This window comes from Synchiropus splendidus, chromosome 5 (genome assembly GCF_027744825.2).
Source record: "Synchiropus splendidus isolate RoL2022-P1 chromosome 5, RoL_Sspl_1.0, whole genome shotgun sequence".
NCBI lineage: Eukaryota > Metazoa > Chordata > Actinopteri > Syngnathiformes > Callionymidae > Synchiropus > Synchiropus splendidus.
In genome coordinates, this window is record NC_071338.1 from 17,519,230 (window position 1) to 17,542,406 (window position 23,177).

The 23,177-nt window shown below is 41.0% G+C and overlaps 1 protein-coding gene across 1 annotated transcript; it reads left to right on the forward strand.

The window, feature by feature from the left end:
* The first annotated feature begins 268 nt into the window (after positions 1-268).
* Positions 269-22,632, forward strand: galns (galactosamine (N-acetyl)-6-sulfatase). Its single transcript, XM_053866749.1, has 14 exons — positions 269-401; positions 559-682; positions 2,153-2,227; positions 2,330-2,432; positions 3,230-3,373; positions 4,260-4,326; positions 5,650-5,777; positions 5,839-5,978; positions 6,049-6,152; positions 10,797-10,939; positions 12,255-12,357; positions 16,058-16,179; positions 21,192-21,309; positions 22,168-22,632. Exons 1-14 carry the CDS (start codon positions 294-296, stop codon positions 22,252-22,254), a joined length of 1,566 nt encoding a protein of 521 aa, XP_053722724.1. The 5' UTR covers positions 269-293; the 3' UTR covers positions 22,255-22,632.
* The last annotated feature ends 545 nt before the right edge of the window (positions 22,633-23,177 follow it).

The following is a 23,177-nucleotide window of genomic DNA, read 5'->3' on the forward strand; positions in this document are numbered from 1 at the left end:
CGAGTCATTTTTATTTGTAAACAAACCATTAGCTAGTGCGTGCTGTCTTAATGTTGTTTTCACAAATTGAAAGAAATACTTTTCATTTTAAAGAGTATTAAAAGGCGATTTTTAACAAATCTATCATAGCGACAAGGGTTCATGTTAATAGTGAAATCTAAAAATGTACTCGAGATTAAATATTTTTGTTTTAATGACAGCGCCCTTACGTATGCGCAAATGTTGCGCTTGAGAGCTGCGCGATGACACTTCCTCTTGAATACACTTCACTGCACAGCGTCGCAGCACGAGTGATGTTTACACTAATTTTAGCTTTTTTAAGTGCAACAATATGTTGTTCTTTGACAGCAGGACCAGCGACAACTTCAACTCCGAACATCATAATCATGCTCATGGATGACGTGAGTTATTTTACGTTTGTAAACGTCTGGTTGTTGGCTGTTTGTCAGTCACTAATAAAGTTTGATTCACCGGTATTTTCTTTGTAACGTACTATGATAGTAATAAGCCGTCATCTTTAATGCTTCTTTCCCTTTGCTTCATCGTATTGTTGTTTAGATGGGCTGGGGCGATCTTGGGGTGTTTGGTCAGCCCTCAAGAGAAACCCCAAACCTTGACTCGATGGCTGCGGAGGGCATGTTGTTTCCAAACTTCTACACTGCAAACCCTCTCTGTTCTCCATGTGAGTCATCTCTCAGATTCGGAAACACATGACCTTGGTTTTCCTGGGTCTTATCCAGGTTTCTTTGTTATGTTTTGTTGTCGTATGTTTAAGGTGTTGCCGGATCATCTGATGGTGCACCTTGAAATATTACTTTGATGATGATGAGGGCAAAAATAATATCAAAGATCATTGCTATGTTATTATAAATGTACATCTGCTTCAGAAAGTACCCTCACTACTATGCAATGAGACATGTACTGTAATATATTATATGTTGTTTCATTGTCTCCTAATGGCAACCCTATGTTTTCTTGTTTCTAAAAGCCATTGATATACAATTTCTTATCAGTTCATGCAAGTGCATCCTGTGTTGTATCTGTATTTCCATAAATGAAGAAGTCTTTATCACTTCCCCATTAAAGTATTCATTTTAATGATATCTGACTTGACGTGGTTGGACACATTAAAAAAAGTAGCATTTTTATTCTCTGAATTAAAGCCATAGAATGTCACCCTTGAGTGGAATGTATTGAAACCAATAGTAATAATCACACGATGAAGTATTCTTTTGGTCATGTTTTAACGCTTAAACATCGTAGGTAAAAAAGTGCTTCACTCACTCACTTCCCCATATAGCACTGGGAGGATCAGTATTAGATTATGCAGTGCAATTTTAGTAGGGATAAATGTGTGTTGAGGTCCAACTGACTCATAACACAATGGAGGTTCTATTAGCCCTCACACATGCAGACACAAGCTCAGACATATGATTCTCAAACTGCATAGATTCAATGTAGTCTGTTTGTGTGATAAAATCTGAGAGTGAGGGAAATTATATGGTTATAGTAGGATGAGAATTTGTCACCAAATTGGTGGTGATGAATACCAAAGTCCTTTGGAGGGTTCTTGACCCAGGTCCAGACAGCAGGACTCTTTCATATTGTGCGGATTGTCCTACTTATCACGGGAATTTTGCGCAGTGTGAAAGGAGCTACATGGAAGGACTGGGCTCAGTAAGCAGTGGGAAGAGGACATTCAGATTCACAGAGGTGATGAAGGACATGAAAAGGACTGGTGTGATGATTTTGCCTGAATAACACTTAATAAATATTATCAGAGTAGACACTTCAATCTGAAGCACTCATGATGAATAACAGAAGCCCATCAAACATGTGAATAGCACAGTCGGTCCTTCATTAGTAAAGCGCTCACTCTTCATTGCAGTTATTTTAGTGCCTTCTGGTGCCGGTCCAATCTTTGCAATAGTATTCTTGAATTCATCTTCAAATGCAAATTTATGCTTTTGCAGTGTGTCTTTTACAGTTCATTGCGACATTTGGAACAAATAATTTCTTTCCTTCCGGTGATGCAACAAAACTGAGTTTTACTTCTCATTTTGTGCTGTGAACGTTTTTTTTTAAGAGCACTGTCATTGCTAAATCATGTTATTAATGTTTTTCAATACATCTCATTATAATTCTGTTTCAGCTCGAGCTGCGCTTCTCACTGGAAGGCTGCCTGTGAGGAACGGCTTTTATACAACAAATGCCCACGCCAGGAATTGTAATAGTCATTCACTAGTTCAATCGATTTGTATTTGATTCTGTTCCGTATGGCTATTATTACATGTATATATTCTTTTTCTTTGTTGTATTTTGATTGTAGCATACACACCACAGGAGATTGTTGGAGGCATCTCCAAGTATGAAATTTTATTGCCAAAGATGTTGAAGGAGAAAGGCTATGTCAGCAAGATTGTTGGCAAATGGTAAGCACAGCTGCCTTTTTATTATTATGAGGTAAATGTTTTAATTCTCTTATCTAATTTTAAGACTTCAAATTTAAAATGGCACCAAAAATACATACATTATAAGGCATCTAACTAGCCAGACGGTAATCAGGTTGGATGAAAATGGAAATTTTTCTACCCGTACTTTCTGTGTTATTTTCAGTGTCATGTGTCACGGTCAAAAACAGCTAATACGGTAATTAATTTTCTAATAGAGTCAGCGTTACGAAGCTGCTTTTACCAAATGGTTACCATTTTACGAACAAAACTAACACATAATGGTTTTGCTCTCATTTTTATTTATTATATGTTCTGATTTCTTCTCCTGCTTGCGATCACTTCATAATAAGTGCTCTGTTTTTGGCCAAATAAAAACCAACCAAACAAACAAAAACAATTAGTGCTATCAAAAGACAACATTATTTCAGCTCAATTAATCGCACTGGAGCTGAGTTAACTCGCGATTAATGGCCAGTTTGTCACACACTATGTATCTGTCCTCAATGTAGCTTAACCGAAGATGTTATTAACTAAAGAGCGGCCGTTTCCCATGAAAATGATCGTTTACTCCAACAACCCAGCACAACAGAGAACCTCAGAGCTGGTGAAACATTGTAAACGTTATTTTTCCACTCTTGTCTTGATAGCTTCTGAACAGAAACAATTGGCCATTAATCGTGCATTAACTCGGCTCTAGTGTGACTTAAATTGATATTAAAAATGTTAATCTAATGGTGTCCAAATCGAGATGTCTGACTGTAATTGTGTTGTTACAGGCATCTTGGCCACAGACCACAGCACCTCCCTCTGGAACACGGTTTCGATGAATGGTTTGGTGCACCAAACTGCCACTTTGGACCCTACAGCAGCAGTGACAGACCCAACATCCCGGTCTACAACAACTCTGAAATGGTTGGCAGGTACTCTCACATCACAGCATTTTCTACGACTCAGTGGAATTTTTTAGCTTCCTGCTTCTCAGGATGAGCTCAGTGTCTCCCTCCCCTCTCAGCGTTCCGTCCCAGCTGTGGTTGTGTGTTTCATTTTCCGCCTATTTGTTTTACCCAAATCAGCCATATGTGCATTCAGGGTCACTGGAATTAGCAGCCGGGTGTGTTTTCTCGCTTAGCCACGAGTTTAATCAGCGCGACGTACCTGGGTCCTGGATTGACAAACACACACAGTCGTCTTTGGAAACACTACACACTCACGCCCTCAAGAGACGGCAGGTTGGATTCGCTGCGTTCAGGCCCACCTGGAGGAAGTGAAGCATGTGAATGGGAGACGCCTGTCAATGCGTCTGTGCTTGCTTTGCCACGCTTCAGCAGCAACCTAGAACCATGTTCTCTGCCAAACTCTTTAAAAACACATGAAATATCTATTTTTCCCCTCACATTACACGGTGCTGAATCTTGAGGTCATCATCAGTGAGGGTCACAGGGTGCCTGTAATGGAACAAGATCTCGGCAAAGACAAAGAAACTGTCCCTGTATTTGTGCGGCCCTCGTGTGATGATAGCAAAACTACTAAAGAAATTGATATGTCTATTAAAATTATTAGATCTATTTAAGTACTGCAAAAAAAACTTGTGACTAACTTGGAAAAAAAAGTGCATGTATGTCTTAGATTTACATGTTTTAACCATAGTTTTGTTTCCAAGATATTCACCTAAATTAAGGGCTCAACTGGTATTTATACAGTCAAAATACATATGAAAAATGCATGCAATGAAATATGTGTTGTTTATCTTGTTTTATATTTTTAAAGTGAAGATGCAACTTATCGTTTCTGCTTTTTCTTTTACAGGTTGTTTGAAGAGTTTGCCATCAACCGTAAGACTGGGGAGTCAAATCTCACACAGATCTACTTAAAAGTGAGTTAATAATGTCTTAACATCATTCGAATGCATTTTATGGACTCAACATTTCCACATCATCTGAATGATTCACCTCAAGAACCATGCCATCAATGACCAATTGGGACATTCGATCAAGTTGGCAGACTTTATTACCAAAAGCTGTGGGGTTTGAATTCACCTACACTCTCGCCCGATTATCTCTTCTGCCAGCGACTGTGCCACCCATTTCTCTTCCTGAAGGGATCAAAAGCAGCATGCGGAGACGCACTGCATGCTTGAGAGGTGTAATATGTCATCAGAAGAAGAGCAAGGATCTGTCGAGCAGAACGCTGAAGACACTTAAGAGACCAGATCGGTGTCAGAGCATGCTAATGAGACACATTATGCTGTTGAAATATATATGTGTGAATGCATATACATACATACATACATAATTGAAGTGTATAATGTAGCTCGAAGTAGAATGAATAATTGCATGTAAGGATATTTTGTGACACAAGATCTGGAGCTAAAGATTGTGACAAGTGTCATCACTGTTAACATAAATGGCCGACATTTTTCATTTTTGTGGCTATAAACATCACCACAATGGATTTGAAACGACACGTGCAACGTATGTTTTAACTGCTGACTTTCAGCTTCAATCTGAGGGTGTTGGTTTGGTTCGTCCAAATGGTATTTCAACAGTTTATACGTGGGACACAATTTAAAATGATAAATCAACTTGGGTTTGCCTGAATTTCATTGCAAACGGGCAACACCCATATATGGGTTCTGTACCTGGTGCATATGCTGTCCTCCTGGAAAGTGTTTTTTTTTTTTTTTTTTTCATTTTTCTGCGGTCTTCAGTCATTTCTTCAGTTGTCCATCACAGTTGTTTTCGGTGTTCTGGGTCTTTTGGTGTTGCTGAGCTTCTCTCCTAACAGCTGAGTTGACCACATTTATTTATTTTCATTTTTGTTTTCTGCCTCATGAGAGTGACAGCTCTTTGGGTCTCATGTTCAGAGTTGACAGCATCTGATTCCAAATTAAAATAGCACTCTTGAAATGCACTCCTAACCTTTTATTTTTATTAACCTGACTTTTGATTAGATGGATTTGTTTGAGGTCCATTCTCACGATGAACTTTCCTGATTTCCTGAAGAAGAAAATCCATTTCCAGTTTCTCGGTGTCTGAGATTGATTTTTTTTTGTTTCGAATGCTCATGGTTTCTTTGTGTCAGCCTCTACTTTGCAGCATTGGCGTATGTATCTTCCTCTGAAATATCCTCTCAGAGTCTTTGGAAACTCAGAGTCAGCATGATTTTATAGTTTATAAAAGTGTAAAGTGTTTTGCAGGAAGGCCTCGACTTCATCGTCAGACAGAATCAAGCCAAAAATCCCTTCTTCCTATACTGGGCCGTCGACGCCACTCATGCTCCCGTATATGCTTCGAAGAACTTTCTGGGGAAGAGCCGGCGAGGAAGGTAGTGAAGCGCCGTTCACTGTATATTTAAAAAAATCTATTAAAATCTTGTTCTCGAGCAGATACGGCGATGCAGTCATGGAGTTGGATGACAGTGTCAGACAGATTTTATCGTTACTGAAGAACCTCAGGATCGATAACAGCACTTTCGTCTTCTTCACGTCAGACAACGGCGCTGCTCTCACATCGGGCCCAGATGAAAGTAATGTGACCATTAGGATTAGCAGGATGAAGAATGTAGATTGTGATCTTATGACTTCATGATGCTTCAGGTGGCAGCAACGGACCCTTCCTGTGCGGGAAGCAGACCACCTTTGAAGGGGGGATGAGGGAGCCGGCCATAGCCTGGTGGCCTGGACACGTGAAAGGAGGCACGGTATGAGGCTTCATCTTCACTTGATCAAAAGACAGGGCTCAGCGTCTTGCAGGGCTTGATTGTTTGTGTGGGTTTGGCTGATCAACAGGTACCAGGGAGCATTCTTTATAAAGCTTCAGGCGGGAAAACAAACTGCTATGTGGATAGTTAATTGATTTGTTAATCCTCTGTTGTGAATTTGTTCTTTTTGTTCCTTCTATGTTATTTACAGCCTCACATTAAACAGCCATACCCCTGATGTTTAGATCCAGTGAACCCAAGTATTTGTTTCATTTCTGTCCCGCCATCTGTTGACTGAGGGGGTGTTTTTGGTCCCAACATTTTCTTTTTTTTAACTCTTTTTTTTTTTCGTAGTTAAGTCAATTTTTGGCTGAGTTTCTTCCTGGGCCCTTTTTTTTGCCTCCCTCTTACCCAATTCAACCCCCCACCCACACTGCGATCCTCTAAGCCTGTGCGTTCTGCAAATGACTTTTAATTGTATTAGGGGCAGCTGTGACACGGGGCTGTGGCGCAGAGGGATTTGGTGGAGGAGCGAGTGGAGGCTGCAGTCTGCAGTAAGCTTCGCCCCTGGCTCATCTCACAGGGGTGTGCTGAGGCCTGATAGCACTGCAGAGTAGCGAGGGAGAGGGGGATTGGGAGCGTCTTAAGCGGCTAATCTGTTTGTGTGTTTGCTGAGGTTGGATTGAGCCGTAATGAGGACTTCAGTATCTGAATATGCCAGGCGCTCGGGATAAAGGGGAGGGGAGGAAGGGGCGGTGGTTTGTGCGGAAGGAAGTGAGGAAGAAGTAAAATACGTGGCTGTCGTAGAGAGAACGAATGCTAAAGATGCTGGCAGTGCCACGCTGCCAGCGACATTTTTGTGCGCGCGGACTTGCTGCTCCCCTGCCACATCATTATTGTCCCCGGTGTAACTGTCCATGTAATTTCTAGGAGCCTGCCAACATACATTTTCAGTTTGAATGTTGGATTTGATCCACTCCATGACAAAAACCTAACTGCCGAACATCACAAAAGAGTGTGTGTAGTTGCTGTATTGGCCTGGCTTTAAGAGCCGCCGAGCCTCCCTAAAGGTCTCCATGGTTATGATGACAAAGCTGCTTTGTTGAATACTACTGTACGCAACAGCTTTGGGTTTTTAAATCTCCACTGCTTGGGTGGGAGGATAGACCGGGCACATCGTTGTCCCCTCTGTAATTGTGTGAGCTCCTGAAATCTCTTTCCATCTCCACATTGAAAAGTCCATAAGCTTTTCAGAGGAAAGTGCTGAAGGCAACAAAGCAACTCGGAGCTTTTGTTGGATGAGACTTAGCATGTAGTTATTGTGTTGGAAACAGATGAATACAGTATTTGTATGCAAAGACCTACTTAAAGGGACGGGCTTTGGAACTGCTCATGCTTGTCGTAAGAGCTTCCGGTGTTCCAAAGTGTAGTAGTTCAGTGTGACATCTTTTTCCCCTTCTGAGGTTTAAGAGCCTCACATCTGTCATGTAGGAGTGCTTTCATAATGATTTCCTAAGAATGAGCATTCTGATGCAAATAAAATCAGTTAGAATTCTGATTTCAATGCGAGCTACTGTACATGAACAGCGTTGTCGCAGATGTCAAGATGTCAATATTATATTTCTATATGATTGTGTGTGTCTGGAGCTGTTGAGCTCAATATTGTATTGCATTACAGCTGAAATAAAAATGTTTCTGAATAAAAGAAATACTTTCAACTATGTTAACTATCTTTATCTAAGTGATCAGGCTCAGTTGCAGCTGAGCAATTCTAGTGAATATCCTTTTTTAAGACTTAAAAATAATGTTTTTCTTTCGGTAAGTTTGTATCTGGATAATCATGCAGAATTAAAGGTAGAGAATTGACTGTATGTTATGCTTCATTTGAATATTTGATGATAATAGAGACAGGACACGATTTCTTGCCACGTTTGCTGTCGTACAGCCTCTTCATTGGTGACACTGACATCAGAATTCTTTTATTTTAAGGCAGCAATGTCCTGTATCTATGTTCAATTCATGACATCTTTCACATATCTCCATTGAAAGAAGTCAGATGGGGGGGATATCTGGTGACCACTCACTTAATCCAATGCTGTTCAGTGTCTGTAATGTTCTAAAATTGAAGGACGTGATGATGGATCTCTTGTATCGTCCTTAGTTCTGTAGGTTAAGCCTGCACATCTGATTTTGTCTTGCTAAACCATGATACACACTGTGCCTTCTATTGAGGAGTAGCAGTTTACAGGTACCTCTTTCACCTTATCTTATGAACTGACCTGGTCATACGTTTTTAATACTGTACCGAGGCTTTATTCTACATGACTGAAAAATATTTGTCTGATACAAAACTGCCATTGCTTTCCATTACATTTCCGAGATGAAATTTTTGTGCCAGCGCTCAAGTGCGTCATGATTTTGCCTCAAAAGTTTTACATTTGCATTTGCATCAGTTTGTCTCCTCTTTAATATCTACTGCTACTAAAGGAAATGAAGTGAGTGACAACATAAACACAGTGTACTGCAATCATGTGGCTTCATAAGTTAAAAAATGCTAACCCTGAACCATAACTTAACAGCTGAGGATTTATTATTATTATTATTATTATTATTGTAATTTCTTTAGGAAAAAGGAGAAGAAAAAAACAGCATTGTGACTAATGTTTGTCTTGCGATGTCTGTTTTACCATGTGTAGTATGTGGCTATAAGATCAACTATTTTCAAGTGTGCCTGGGATTTCTGTCACGTCTTACTGAATTCTTGGAGAGTGAATTAATGAGCTTTTTTGTGTTTATTTTCATAAGAACACTTGTTACTGCACCGTAATAAAGCAGTGATGTTTTGTTTTTTTCATCCAAATTATCTAAATTATATTCATAATTAATAGCAGTATTCAGGAGTCTGTGGAGCAAGTGTGAATGGCACCTGTGTAAAACAGCCATTTTGTCATTCGTGTCAGTATCAGGACCAAAATCCACCATTTAATACTACATTGTATTCAAAAGCAGGGCCATTTGTATCTGATGAAATGGTTTGTTTGTGTACTGGAATGAGTGTGTGTGTGTGTGGGTCGAAGTGAAGCAGGTGTGAATCCAGCACCTCCTATCCCGGAGGAATACAAGGGGCAAGGATGAAGGTGGATGAAGGAAGTGGGGGGGTTACAAAGATGAGGACTCGGCTGGGGTGTCATCTCCACAATCTCGCGGAGCGTCACAATCGCCTTTGTTGTGTTTTATCAGACGGCAGACACACAGATTGGCAGACTCTGTGATCGAGCTACTGTCTCCTCAGATATCCGACATCACTTCTCACCAGACACAATAAAAGCCAGAGAGGACCAGAGGTAGGAAAATGAAATGTGACGTTAATAAAAAGAGACGAGTCAAAGGGGAGGAAAAGACAGAAAGTTTGTGGTAGGAAGTGTCAACGCTAATAAAAGCATCAGAGAAAAGGTAACAATGCTGTGATCAATCTTTTTTAAAGCAGCCTGGAATATCTTTTTTTTTTCCTTTTCTTTGTGCCTCCTGTTATTTAGCTACTAAATGTCTCTCAGTGTCTTATTTTGAGAGGTCTTTATGTGCATGTGTCTGTGGAGGAATGAGGAACTGTGTGCGTGTGTGTTGGTGCGTGCTGTGAATGTGGAAGTGTCTGGATGCGCAGATATATCAAACTGCTTTTCCCAGTCCTTTTGGTGGCAAGTTGTGTAAGAATAGGGGAAAAGAGAATTCATTTCAGTACTTAGCTTGTGTATATGTCTATGTATGTATGTGTCGGTGCACGAGTGTGTGTGTTTGTATTCTTTGTGTGTGTGTGTCGACATGTATGCCGGCTGCTGATAGGAGCAGAGCGGCGTATTGCGGTGCGGCTGCAGAGTCCTGATAGTGCTATCTGATTGTGAGTGTGCCGTCTTCCTCTAAGGCTCGCTCAGGAAAGAATGGAATGGAAGATCAAGGATGACAGCGAAAAAATGGCATTTTATCTGAAAATAGTTCAAAGTTTATAAATAAAATAAAGCTTTTCACTGGGACTGGGAGAGGGAGATAAAACCACGGCTTGCTCTCACTGCAGCCCAGGCCTTGTCCTCTTCCTACTTCCTCTTCACTTTTCCACTCGCATAATTTAGAGAAACATTTAGTAGTTTGAAAAATACCTGCACACAGAGATTAGGCGGCGTGAAAAATGGCACCTCTATTCCTACAGGTGTACGTTCACGCGGCTCATTCGACCAGAAACGGTTTCTGTTTCCGAGCCCGCTTTAAGTGGCCAAGGGCTAATTTTAAAGGTTTGGATGTGTCTCTTTTTTAAGGATGAGCTTTGTCTAATATACGTTTCCATTATTGATATTTGTAGCCATGTTTGTTCAAGAATGAATAGTTGTCATCGTTGTCATAGAAGAACAACTTCTCTTGCTGCAGTTTTCACTGTTTTCTGGTGCTTATTTGTAATAACTACTTAAAGAACATGCCTTTGTGTTGTTACACATCATGTCTAACAGGAATATACAGGAATTCCATTTTTTTCTTTTATGTTTAGAAGAGATGTTTTTCCTCACTGTTATTCATACTGTGTTTTCAAGCTCTGCACTCGATCACCCACGTTGTGCCACGCTGCTACTGGCTGACGTTATTTTTCCTTGTGTGAAGGTGAGTTTCCAGTTGGCCTCAGTGATGGACCTTTTTACCACCAGTCTGGCCCTGGCTGGCATCAGACCACCCGATGATCGAATTCTGGATGGTCTGGACCTGACTTCAACTTTGCTCTATCCCTCCGACACTTTGCAAGACAGGTAATCCCAAACGGACGTGGACAAACTGTGGCCTGTGGGCTAAACATGAAGAACCAATCTTTTATCAAAATAAGGTCAGGGTGTGTCTTGTTGGCACCAGAAATTGTAGGGCTAAGTTGAAATCATTTAACTAGACCCGGGTCCCACACGCCTGGCTGTTATTATGTGGCACATCATCATTCACCAATATTTAAATTATAAGTAAAACTCATATTTTCTCTGTCTTCACTGTAAAATTTTACCTGTTTTTGTGTCAGTTTTTCTTCCTGCTGAGCAATTGATTGTAATTTACATTTTTTTAGAACATTTTAATGTTAATTTTTTTTTCAAGTAAATTTGCAAAATGTATTGCATACCTTGTGATTAAGTGCCGCCGAGTTATTCACCATTAATTCTGATTTATTGTGATTTTTTTTGTCCTTCTTTTCCCTATTTTCTCCTTGTTTTATAATATTTAGCCTCAAAATGTGGCGTAAATTTACGACTGTATTTCTTCCCTGCTGTCTTTTGGCTTGACAGACGTCATAGACGTCTAGACAGCTCTGAAACTGACCAATGTTTCACAACACTCTCCTCAAGATATTTATTTTCATCCTGCCCTTGCAATTCTGTGTCTTTACTTAATGGCATTCTAATTTCACTTGTTTTGTTTATCCTTCTTTAAAAAATGAGCTGTCGACCCAGCAGAAAAGTGAAAAAAGTGTCTATTCGTAAACAATATATATATATATTGCTATAGTGATTTATATATGAGCATGAACACTGGTTCTTTAAGACGGGGGTTACTAAACTCAATCCTATAAGAGGCCAACTTTTCAAACACTGACCAAGTAATGGGCTGAACAAAATTAATATTTTTTGCACAGTATGTCATTGGCATCCTCTGTTAGGAGAAATGTAGCCCATATGTCCATTTTAATTATTGAATGCTAATTTTAGCACAAGGATTTTCTGTGGTTTCCTTCAAAACACATAACTTGCCTACCTCAACCAATGACTCACAACGGTCGAGACAGTGCCGTTTTCTTCTTGTGGCGCCAACATTAATCCACCTTCACCCTCAAATTCCCTCTTACTAGCATCAAGTTTTCTGAATTCTAGGTACGTTTTTTGCTAGTCTATTGAATTAGAGTTTTATGCGTTTCAAACTCTCTTGGGCCACATAAACTTTGGCCCCTAGGCCTGGTCTCAACATGTCATATTCGTCTTCACAAACACACCCTGTGTCTTCTGTTGGCCCCTGAAAAATGTGAATACCCATTGCAAGGCGAAAACTAGAATCAACCCACTTCAGCTTTTATCTGATCTCTTCAAGGCCGATCTTCTTCTACCGTGGAAATGAGATGATGGCGGTGCGACTGGGAGAGTACAAGGCCCACTACTGGACCTGGAGCAACTCGTGGAAACAATTCAAAACGGTGATATTGACTTTTAAATAGATAACTTTATCCCCGGTCTCATTGTGCACTTATTTGCTAGTCTCTTTGTCTACTCTGATCTTAGGCAAACACTGCTGGTGTTATCTTGAAAATGGCTCATCAGTTGACTGCTGCGTGTATTAGAGTGTAATGAATATTAATGAAGAGCCCCCAAATCAGCAAACATACATCATTCATCAACCAGTAGACTTGTTTGTTCAAACTCCAGCCGAGATTTTCTTCCTCCTCATTTGCATGGCAACATTTCCTGGGTAGATTTTTTGTTGAGTATTGCCGAGCTGAAAGGAAAGGAGAGCGATAGGCTTTTGTCTTACTTGCAATGATATTAACTCTGCTGATTGCATGTATCAGAGGTGAATCTGACTCATTTGAAACAGGGTTGTTTGCTCCTTGTTTATCTCTGCCTTCTATGAAAACATGCTCTGCCGTCCTCCCACCTCAGCTCTGCCTTTCCTGTGATTCAGTTTGTTTTATGCCCCATCGGTCGCTTAAATTGCTCTCTCCTTCAGGGCCGCTGAATCAATAGCAGCCTCCTTTATCAACTCATGTGAACTCAAGTGGAACTTCACAAATAATGGCATCTGATTGCATGTGAGGCGCTTATTGATTAGTGTGTGTGTGTCTGCGTGCACATGCTGAATGAGTGTGCCTGCGTGCATAAATGCTCGTAGAGGACAAAGGTGAAAGGATAAGATGTTCATTGTTGCTGGTTTACTATAAAGACGTGTTTTGGTGAGCAGCTGTTGGATTCACTAGATCATGCTCCAAATGTCTGAGATCAGAAATGTTAAACAAGTGTCTCCATCATTTGTTATGACGGAAATGGATTTACTTTTGTGCCATCTCATTGTCACTCATTTATCCGCTGCCTGCTCAAGAAAGCCACAGAGCCGTGTCCCGATGCATTGTCAGCTCCAGCCTATCTCTAGACACAGACTCAGTGGCATCCTAATGACAATCCAGAACATCATCTAAGGTCCAAATTTGGATCATTTATTTATTTGTTTTGCATATTGATCCCATTTTATCAATTTGTATTTGTTTAATGTGCGCATTGAATAGCATGCAATAGTAAAAAAGAATGGAGGGTAGATTTAACAAGGTTTGTTTACAACTACGCGAGAACAAAAAACACGAACAGGAACGCTGAACCAAGGGCGCCGACACCAGAACATGGAGCACGAAATACACTCAAGGGCAGTGGAAAACCTCACATTGAAGAGAGGCGAATTATAATCAAGTCTAACTAATGGGGACAACGTAAACACACTTGGAAATTAACTCACAAGGCCCAAAATAACAGAAAGCACTCGTGGTGGTTCTACACACACACACACGTACACACACAAGGAAATGACTATGATGAGGGGAAAACAAAAGGTGAGTTGTATAAAGAACTCTCACACAATCCAATAGCAAGAAGTGAGAAACAGAAAACTGAGCGAGGAGGCAGCAGAAAGAAGATCAAGCATGCACGGAATTTAGAAATATACAACAGGAGCACGAGAGAACGGAGGATCGAGAGAGAGTTTACAGTGAGGACGCGAAGCAACCATCTGGCAGCGCTGACTGGAACTCAGGTGTAGAAATCTGTGGAGTCTGATCAGTAGAATGGGATCCAGCTGTGCTGCTCTGAAGCTGGGGAGAGAGAAGGGAAAGGAAACAGGAAATAACAAAATAAAAGCACAAGAGAAAGAAAACATGACAAAATTAAGTGTTTTGACGCCTTGCTGTGGTCCGGGGAAAACGTGCAGTTTTTTTTGCTTCTCCAAAAGGGGTCACACAATTTTGTCTGTTATCTTCCTTCCTACATGTATTGTAGTACATGTGTCCCTGAAACACACCTTGTGATTTGCCCAGCAGCTGATTCCCTTGAGATTTCGGCCTTCAAAATCAAAAGCTTTTCATATAATTATTATTTGTCCTCATTTGTAGTAAATAAACAGCTGGGACTGTACTGTAAGTGTGTGGGGAAGAATGGACTTGCAGGTTAATAACTGTTGCACTGTCCTGACGGCAGCTCAGCCAAGAGGAAAATGAGAAATTTCACAGGCTTAAGTGGCTCTTATCAAACTGGCTTCAGGGAGGGTCGCGAAGCTCATATTTAAAAATTGTTTTGTTATCACATTTGGTGCTCTATCTGGTTTACTGACTCGCCACGGGAGCTTATACTTCCACTTGAGGCAGGGTACAAAAATAGTTCCACATGCCATTCATCGTGGCAGACGCTCCATTATCTTCCTCTTATATCAAGTCAATTTACAGTATGTGTTCGGCTCCAATAACATGTGCATACTCTACATCTCTATTGTGGTGTTACAGGTGTTTTGTTCTGAAACTTGCATTTACTAATACACAGTTAGTCAGTCTTTGTTTATTTTGTGGGACAAAATACTGTTAAAATGAGAATGACTTGAAAAGAATCAAATTCATAAAGAAAAAAGAAAATAAAATTACCTCTGCTCTTTACCAAGCACAAGAATGTATAATAATTTTTAAGCTAAGTTAGTGTATTTTCATAAAACATTGTGCTACTACTGTGAATATGTGGACTATAGATCCCCAAAACATTATAAAAAAAGAGCATTAAAAACTAAACTAAATACTCTAATAAGTGTCATTATATAAAGATGATTTTTTGGTTTAAACTTAACACAGTGCGTGTGACCCAAAGGTCTAAAGTGAGTCGACCTCTGAGGCGCTGTTTCCATTCATGCGCCACTCTTTGATGAAAACTACACCACTTGAACGCTGAAGGTTTGTCAGTCATCATGTGTCCTAAATCCACTGACTCCATAGTTGTTAGCTGCCCAGCAATGTCTCGGCCAAACTGGTCCCATGTTATTATATGTCGCTAGAAATTCACTGGTGACCTACATAACATGATCATTCCGGATTCTGCTTATTTTTTAAAAATAGATGCCACATGTTGCTTTTCTCATAAATCCATCCCTGCCCCCTGGATGCACCTTATCATGTAATGGTGGCTGCTCGGGCTCCTGTGGACGCACTTGTATCCACATCATTAATGTCAGAGGAGACACAGACTGCTGGCTGCTATGTTTTGGTCCAAGAGACTGAGTCAAAGAGATACACACAGCGGGAATTTCTTGCTGCTCCTCGGAGATGTGTGTGTGGTTTTTTTTCCTTTATTATTTTCTTTTCTGCATTTCTAAGCTGTTTGCTTCAAAAGACGGGAGTGGATCAGAGAGAGGCCCCTACAGGGCAGGGGGTATCTACCCATGTCTCTCTTTCTCTCGTCTATATGTATTTGGTTGTCCTCTGTTGAGCGGTCTCAGAGGGGGGCAGCTACATTGCCTTACAGATGAATGATTCTTTCAATATTAGTTGGGCTCATCAGACAAGGCGCATGCTTGTGTGTGTGTCTGAAGGGGGGTGGCATATCTCCGGGGGGCTCTGGAGGAGGGAGCGTGACTCAATCAGGTCGTGTTTGCCCCCAGACTCCTGAGAATGGAGTCTGGGAGTTTGGGCACATGTGGAAAAATAAAGACACATCCTCATATCTTGAATTTCTGGATTTAAATTCTGCATAACTACGTTGAAATAAAGGGAATAGATGCAATAGATGACTTATCCTATTTTCTTCTGTTGAACAAAATGCTGTTGACTTTAGTCACTCGGGCGGCAGGCTTACTCCTTTTTCTTTCCATTTTGTCAGGGAATTAACTTCTGCCCAGGTCAGGAGGTGCCCAATGTGACCACTCATGTCCAACAGGAGCACACCAAGCAGCCGCTCATTTTCCATCTGGGACGCGACCCCGGTGAAAAATTTCCTCTGAGGTATGTTTCTTCAAAATTCAATCGTGGTAATTCAGTGAAGAAGAAAGGATGGCGCGATCAATGCTGATTCAAAGGCTTAAAAAAAAAAAAGATCTGCTCAGCCAGACCTCGTCTGATTACAACATTCTCTTTGTGAATGCAAACAGCTCCTGAATAACAGATAAGTATCTGGCTCTGATCCCTCCAGTGCGCCACTGCAGGTACAAACACCAGATGAATGGCTCAGGTTAATAATCCCAGCAAACACTGTTTAAAGGGAAAAGGTGACCGGGGAGGAAGAGTTGCCTTGAGACTGCGTCCGCTTGGGACCGGACGATAACACGTTGATGTTTTAATTAATGGCGGTCGGCCTCGCCTGTCACTCAAAAAGCTCTGGATGAATCCACAAGGAATGTTGTTATTGACGGTTGGTTGGACCCACAAACCCGCCCTTTAGTGAAAACATTTCTGAGAGGAATTGCTTTCATGCTTTCGCCGCAACAACAAACTAGAATCCTGATAAAGTACACTACTTATTTGTGGTGTTAGACGCTCCAAAAATCTTAATGGAATCTTTTATGTTTGATAACTTACAATTTTGAGCACAGTTTAAATATTAGACTCGATAAGACTCTGTTTCACTTTTCACAGTCTCAGATTAGATTTTTGTGCTTGTATCTATTCAATTGTTTTGCAGGTTTTTCATTAAGGCTTTGGTTTCTGAAGCCAACCGAACCTTTTTACTGAGCCGATTTTGTGTAAACTGCAAATGACACACAAAAACCAGAGAATGCTGTTTAGCATCCTGGGTGTGGACCACTCCTCCACATTGAAAATGAGTTGAGGTGGTTCGGGCATCTTGTTGTCTTGATGCCTCCTGGTCACCATCCTGTGTGGGTGGAGACCACGGGGCTGACCAAGACCAGTGGAGAGATTACATCTCCCACTGGCCCGGACTTGTTGGCGGATGTGGGCAGGGATAAAGAGTTTGTTGGAGTTTAAAACGAACATAAATTCATCTATTTATTCATTTATGTTCATAATGAATGACGCACATTTAATATAAATTTAATATGAATTGACTGTAAAAATGAGCAGGAAAGAGTGACACTGGAAACTGGAAACTTTTTTAAAACTTGTTCTGTAATTCAAAGTTGTACTTCACATAAGAGGCTGGGCACTTACTGTATCTATGGTTTTTATTACAAGTCATTTTTAACATTACACTCCTGAGGTCCTGAGCTGGCAATTCAATTTGCTGCATTTCCCCCCAGACCCTCAACAGCTTGTCCATAGTGTTCTTCTGCTAGTCTACCGCTAGATGGCAGTCTACTTTGAATTTCCCCCTGTGGAATTTAAAACAAACAAAGAAATGCTGGTGATTTTTACATTATTTTAACTTTGTGAAAGCAATTTGTGAAGCCAAATGATATGTGGCCTTGCGTTGTTGGAACAAATGGAGGTTTTGATTGATATATGCTATTTCTTTTGAATATTTGAGGTGATCTGATTGTGAGGAACTGCTTCTGTAGATGTCACAAAAACACACCATTCTAATGAAAGAGAGTGTATGAACCCCCCTTATTTTAGCACTTGACTTTAAATCTGTCCACTCTGTCTAATGCATCTCAATTCTCTCCTGTCCCTCGGCCTCCCGCGGGACTCTGTGCATCCATCTCCTCCATCCTAGTTAAGTCTGTCCAGTGTGTTGGTGTGTATTCTGCCCGCGTGCTCCTTGTCTTCCCCCTGCTGGACTGGCATCTTAGCTGTCATTAATCTCTGCCTCCACCTAAAGCCACTTAAGATGATGTAGAGCCTGTCTGCTCACATGCCGTCATGCTGTGGCAGACTGTGATGTTCCAAACAGTTGCACGTGCCCTCAACATGCCAAACCGACCAGTCGGTGGTGAGGTGTGATATACTGTATGTGTCATGTATTTCAGGTAAAACAGTGTTACGGGGGCAGAAAGCTATTGATCTGCCCACCTGAAAGTCCTGATGAGTTGTATTGCATTTGTCATATGACCTTTTGCATCCGACAGTCACATTGATTTGGAGTTACTTAGCTTATGCGGTGGACCATAGCACTTTAGCACATAGCTCTTTATTTCTTGACAGGACAAAAAGATTCATAAAATACAGTACAGGTCGCTCCATAAATGACGACCCTGGCGCCCTCCGTCTTTGTTTATCCTGCCTCCCTCAGGCCCTCATCGTGAATCAGTTTTACTGTGCTCTTTATGTTTCCATTTGTTTCTCTAAAATACAAATCTGAAAATCAAATAATTATTCCATTAATCACACTTTTTCATAATTTTACTTAAGATATTTTGTGTTTTTATTTCAAGTGTTTTCCCTACTCTCTCTTTATTTAAAAATAAAAATAGTAATAAAGAATAAAAATATATACCAATTATTATTATCATTATTATTACTAAATGCATCACATGCTTATTATTATTATATTGCTGTTATAATAATAACAATAATAATAACAACAATTATTGTTATTGCTGTTTATATTTATTATTATAAGTTATTATAATAATAATAATAATAATATATGTATGTGTGATGCATAATTTTTCATTCTCATTATTATTATTTGATTTATGTTTTAGATTTTTTTGTTTCAAGCAAATTTCTACCTCACTTGTGTAACCCTAACCATCCCATCTATATATTTGGAAATGCTACTGTGTAGAGAGGTCAAAAAGGAAAAGACCTGTGGTGTGTGACTTCCCAAACCTCCAACTTTGTGTTTCCCTAAATGACTTTAAACCACTCTTTATTTTCTTATTCCCTTCTGTGGGGTCACTAGGAGCCTGGTGGGGGGAGCATACATGCTATATATGACCCCCATCATCATCATGAGTCGGCTCCCCACGTTGGCATGACGCACCTCTACCTGGGCGTCAGTGTTGAGTCTCCGGTGAGGTTAACTCAACCTCCATGTCTGTCCCATGTCCCAGAGGCTGAGCCGGCGTAGTCCCAACACTGCGGGCAGCTCTGGCCTCATCTGCCGCATACGGCCGAGCTCTTGTGTCTCCAATCAATAGTCCTCTCCGAAATGCTCAATTTCCAGTGGGGGAGGAGACGCCGGTGGGAGGGAGGGGCAGGCGGGACAGATGTATTTGATTGCCTCCCCTTGCTGCCCTCCCTCCCCAACTTCTGCCAGGGTGCGCTTGTTTGTGTGCGCGCCTGCTCCAGGAACAGTGCTGTGAATCGGTAATCAGAGCAGTGACACACCTGAGCAATGCCCCTGACCCCCTCGGGTGCCATAAATTATAAATCAAAAGTCCACATTTGCATACGGCCCTGCTTATTATTCCAGAATTTGCCTCCACACCACTAAGCTAAGGGTTCGACTCGTGATAATGAGCTTTGCTGACAGTGGGCTTTTAAGTATTCGTCTGCACGAGCGCCAAACACAAATGGTGTTATTAGTTGTTTTGATGTAGAGCTCCGTACTGTGGGCTTTTCACTGCTCTGGCAAAAACTCTGCAGAACTTTATTTTGTGGAGACAGTTTTTTTTTTTTGCTCGCAGTGGAACGCAGTTCTCTGATAAATCTCTGTCACATTTATATGTATTAAGTCGCCACATCACTTATCGCAGTATTAATCGTGAACACTTGCAGCAGCCGCAGATAACAGAGGAATGCAATATCCTTCTAACCGATTGAGATCAGCAGACAGAATATGCGATTCTAGATAGCAGAGGCAATTTCACAATTCTTTTTTTTTTTTACAACTTTTTCATCCCGGCTGCTTGGGGTCGCGGCGCGATCGGGCTCTCGATAAAAGGCTAATTGTGGCGTCCGCACTTGGTAATTATCGCAGAGTAAAGACTCACGGAGAAGGAGCAGGTGCGAGATGATGGAGGAAGCCTTGCTGCCCAGTGGGAGATCTGAGCCAGAGGGTAGGTGTGTGCCGGACAGAGCCCCAGGTTATTACTTTAATTGACACTTCACCTCGCACACATGAACATGTTCCCTAGAGGCCAATCAGGGGGATGAGCGTGCGGCGTGCCGAGGGCCGAGGGCTGGCACAGGTGCTGCCGGCGAGAGAGACAGAGAGAGAGCGTGTGTGTGTATCAGGGGTGTAATTGCACTGCTGATATTTGTCTACGTGTGTGTCACGCCACCAGACACCCACTTCCCCTACACACACACACACACACACACACACACACACACACACACACGCACGCAGCCCATTAAAACCCTACAGGTCCTATCCAGAGCGTTCCTTTGAAAGCCTTCAGGGGGCCCTGTGTTTTACACTCTGAATATAATAATGCACAGAGGTGCCGGGACTCTCGGGTGTCCAACGCTGGTAATGGAGAGACGGAGGAAGAGGCAGAGGTCACACACCTTCCCCTGCTGACTGAGCCTGCGTGGACGAGCGGCGCGTGCACTGATGTCTGATGGGAAAGCCTTGACAAGAAGTGAACACACAAATTACACCATTATGAAAAAGAGATTTTAAAGACAAATGTAAAAACATACATTTTCTATCCATTAATGTGGCTCTATCGCATGTTCATATACTCAAAATGGTTTGTTTATATATAAAAAGAGTTGGCATTCAGAGGTGGATAGGCGGAGAGATAAATAAACTAGCACTGTTAAGTAAACTAGATTTTTTTTTTTTTTAGTATTTTACCTCTCTTTTTTGTGTCAATAATAATAATAATAATGTCACGTTAACCTGATTTAATTGAATATTCAAACAGTTATTTTGTTCATTAAGATCAGGATGGAGCACAATACTTACAATAGCACAAAGTAATCTGTATGACGAGTAAAAGATTAATTAAAAGCAGAGCGATGAAAAATGAAAACATGTTGATAAACTTTTCTATTGTGTAGAAATGTATGTATTAAATGAATGAAGACATTTTTAAATGCACACACTTGTCAGTAACATCCATGAACACAAGAAACTGGTCGTGTCCTCTGTACGTTTTTCGTTTTAGTTTTCACAAAATACATTTTGGATGATGTGAGGTGAGTGTTGTCTGCTCTGCCAGTGTGTTGTCAGAGGAATACCTGGAGGCTCTGGAGAGGATCCGCCCAGTCGTGGAGAGCCATAAGAGGATGCTGCTGCCAGGGCTTCCCCAGCTCAACGTGTGCGACAGGGCCGTGATGGTGAGGAGCAAAGTCCTCCCTCAACATATCAAGTGTTGTGAAATAGACTTAGGAACGTTGCTTCAAGTTGAATACACTTTTTTAAAACAAGGTAATTGGACTCTTACCGTTGTACCTCACAAGTGCTGCCTGAATGAACCACTGACCGCAGGGTGGGAACCGTCTGTGACACAACAGCGCCCCCATGTGGTGGGTTTGTGCAACCAACTATTGTGAAGACACAACTGAGTCCATCGTGGATTTATTGTCTGTTAATAGCACGCGCTTCGTTTAGTCATTAGTCTGTTAAATGGATTTTTTTAAATGGGCATTCGGCATTAATTTCTGCTGCAGGGATTATTTCCGTAGCAAAAAAAGTGCAAGTGAATTTAATTGGCAGTCACACATGCTCATTGTCATGGTGAACAATAACCGGTTTGGAATTAAATTGCTTGTTGTTGTTGTTTTTTTAAAAAAAAGCTTTGTGATTGAATTAGATATTGTTCTTATTTATTTAGCGATTATGTATTTTTAACCGCTCCAGCTTTTGTGGAAACAACCATGATCCCAATTTTATAAATACTGTTAATGTTCTCTTTTATATATGAAATGTAGCTGAAGACACATTTAACACATTTGGCTTTCATATATTAACAGAGAAAAAGTTATCGGGATGAGAGGGATGCAACAAGTTCAAGTTGTTGTTTTTTATCCCTCACTTTCACGAAGGGAAAGGGAGAGCTCCACTTTTGGTTGACAAATGAATGAAAAGTTCTATGAACCAGTAGTACATTGATCATATTGAAGGTAGAACTATAATAAGCACAGATGTGAATTGGTGGCTGAACAAAAACCAAAAGACTGTCTGCTCTGTTGCAGAACTGGGCTCCAGCTGGCTGTGAGAAGCTGGGAAAGTGTCTCAAAGCTCCACAATCTGCTCCCTGGAAGTGCGACTGGCCCCACTGAGAACTGCTGCAGCTTCAATCTGTTTACTGAGGACCGCGAATGAAGTGTTATCGGCACCTTTCACTCTGTCTGAAACGCTTGATTTTAAGAACATTCCAAACTAAGTATGTGTTTTTAAATGCTTTGAAAATGAGTCCATTATGATGCGGATAAAGATTAAAAAGATTATTTCTAACATTATATTTGGTTATTTTTGTTCTCGCTCTCTCTCTCCTCTCACACCACACACATACACTCGGCACCTTTTATGTCACTATATTCAGAGGATACGTTTTGAACCCCAAGTCTATGTCCTACCGCCATGTGTCCTTACTGCGTGGACACTTCCTGTGTGGGCTTTGTATGTGGCAGTGTGGTGTCCTCCCCCAGTCCAAAAATCATTTGGGTGTGAAGTTATGACTTATAAGTGTCGACACATCACCCTCGACACAGAATAGACAAGGACAATGATTGGTGGTTGGATCAGCAGCCGACACTCAAATCCACACTCATGATTGAGGGCCATTCGACCAAATGCCACTTCGTCTCTGAGTATGAAGTGTCTTTTAAACACCACTCGTTCATTCTTACACCGTTTCATGTCACTCTGAAATCGAGCTCTTTCATGTGTTTAGAGCAGTGGTATCTCCAGATATGAATGAACGTTAAATATAGCTTGAGATTCATTCAGAGCTCACTTCTAAATTACAGTCAGACACAGAAGAACTGTGTGGAATACGACCACATTTCTTCAAAACCTGGTTGTAATCTGACATTAAACTTTTTTTTTTACCTCAAAACAGTTACAATATGTTAACAATGGTCTGGTGCCATGGCAGAAATACATTCCTGTTATCTGTTATATTGGAAGCAGAAGAAGTGCTGTGACTGAATTCAGGTAACGTGGCAGCGTTGTGGCAACAAGAAGGCTTTATGTTTTATAG

Bases quoted from the DNA above. Each gene is read 5' to 3' on its own strand.
- galns (XM_053866749.1), top strand. From the start codon at position 294: ATGTTTACACTAATTTTAGCTTTTTTAAGTGCAACAATATGTTGTTCT. The intron at 683-2,152 runs GTGAGTCATCTC...ATTCTGTTTCAG, and splicing joins AAACCCTCTCTGTTCTCCAT to CTCGAGCTGCGCTTCTCACT. The intron at 12,358-16,057 runs GTGATATTGACT...CCATTTTGTCAG, and splicing joins CGTGGAAACAATTCAAAACG to GGAATTAACTTCTGCCCAGG.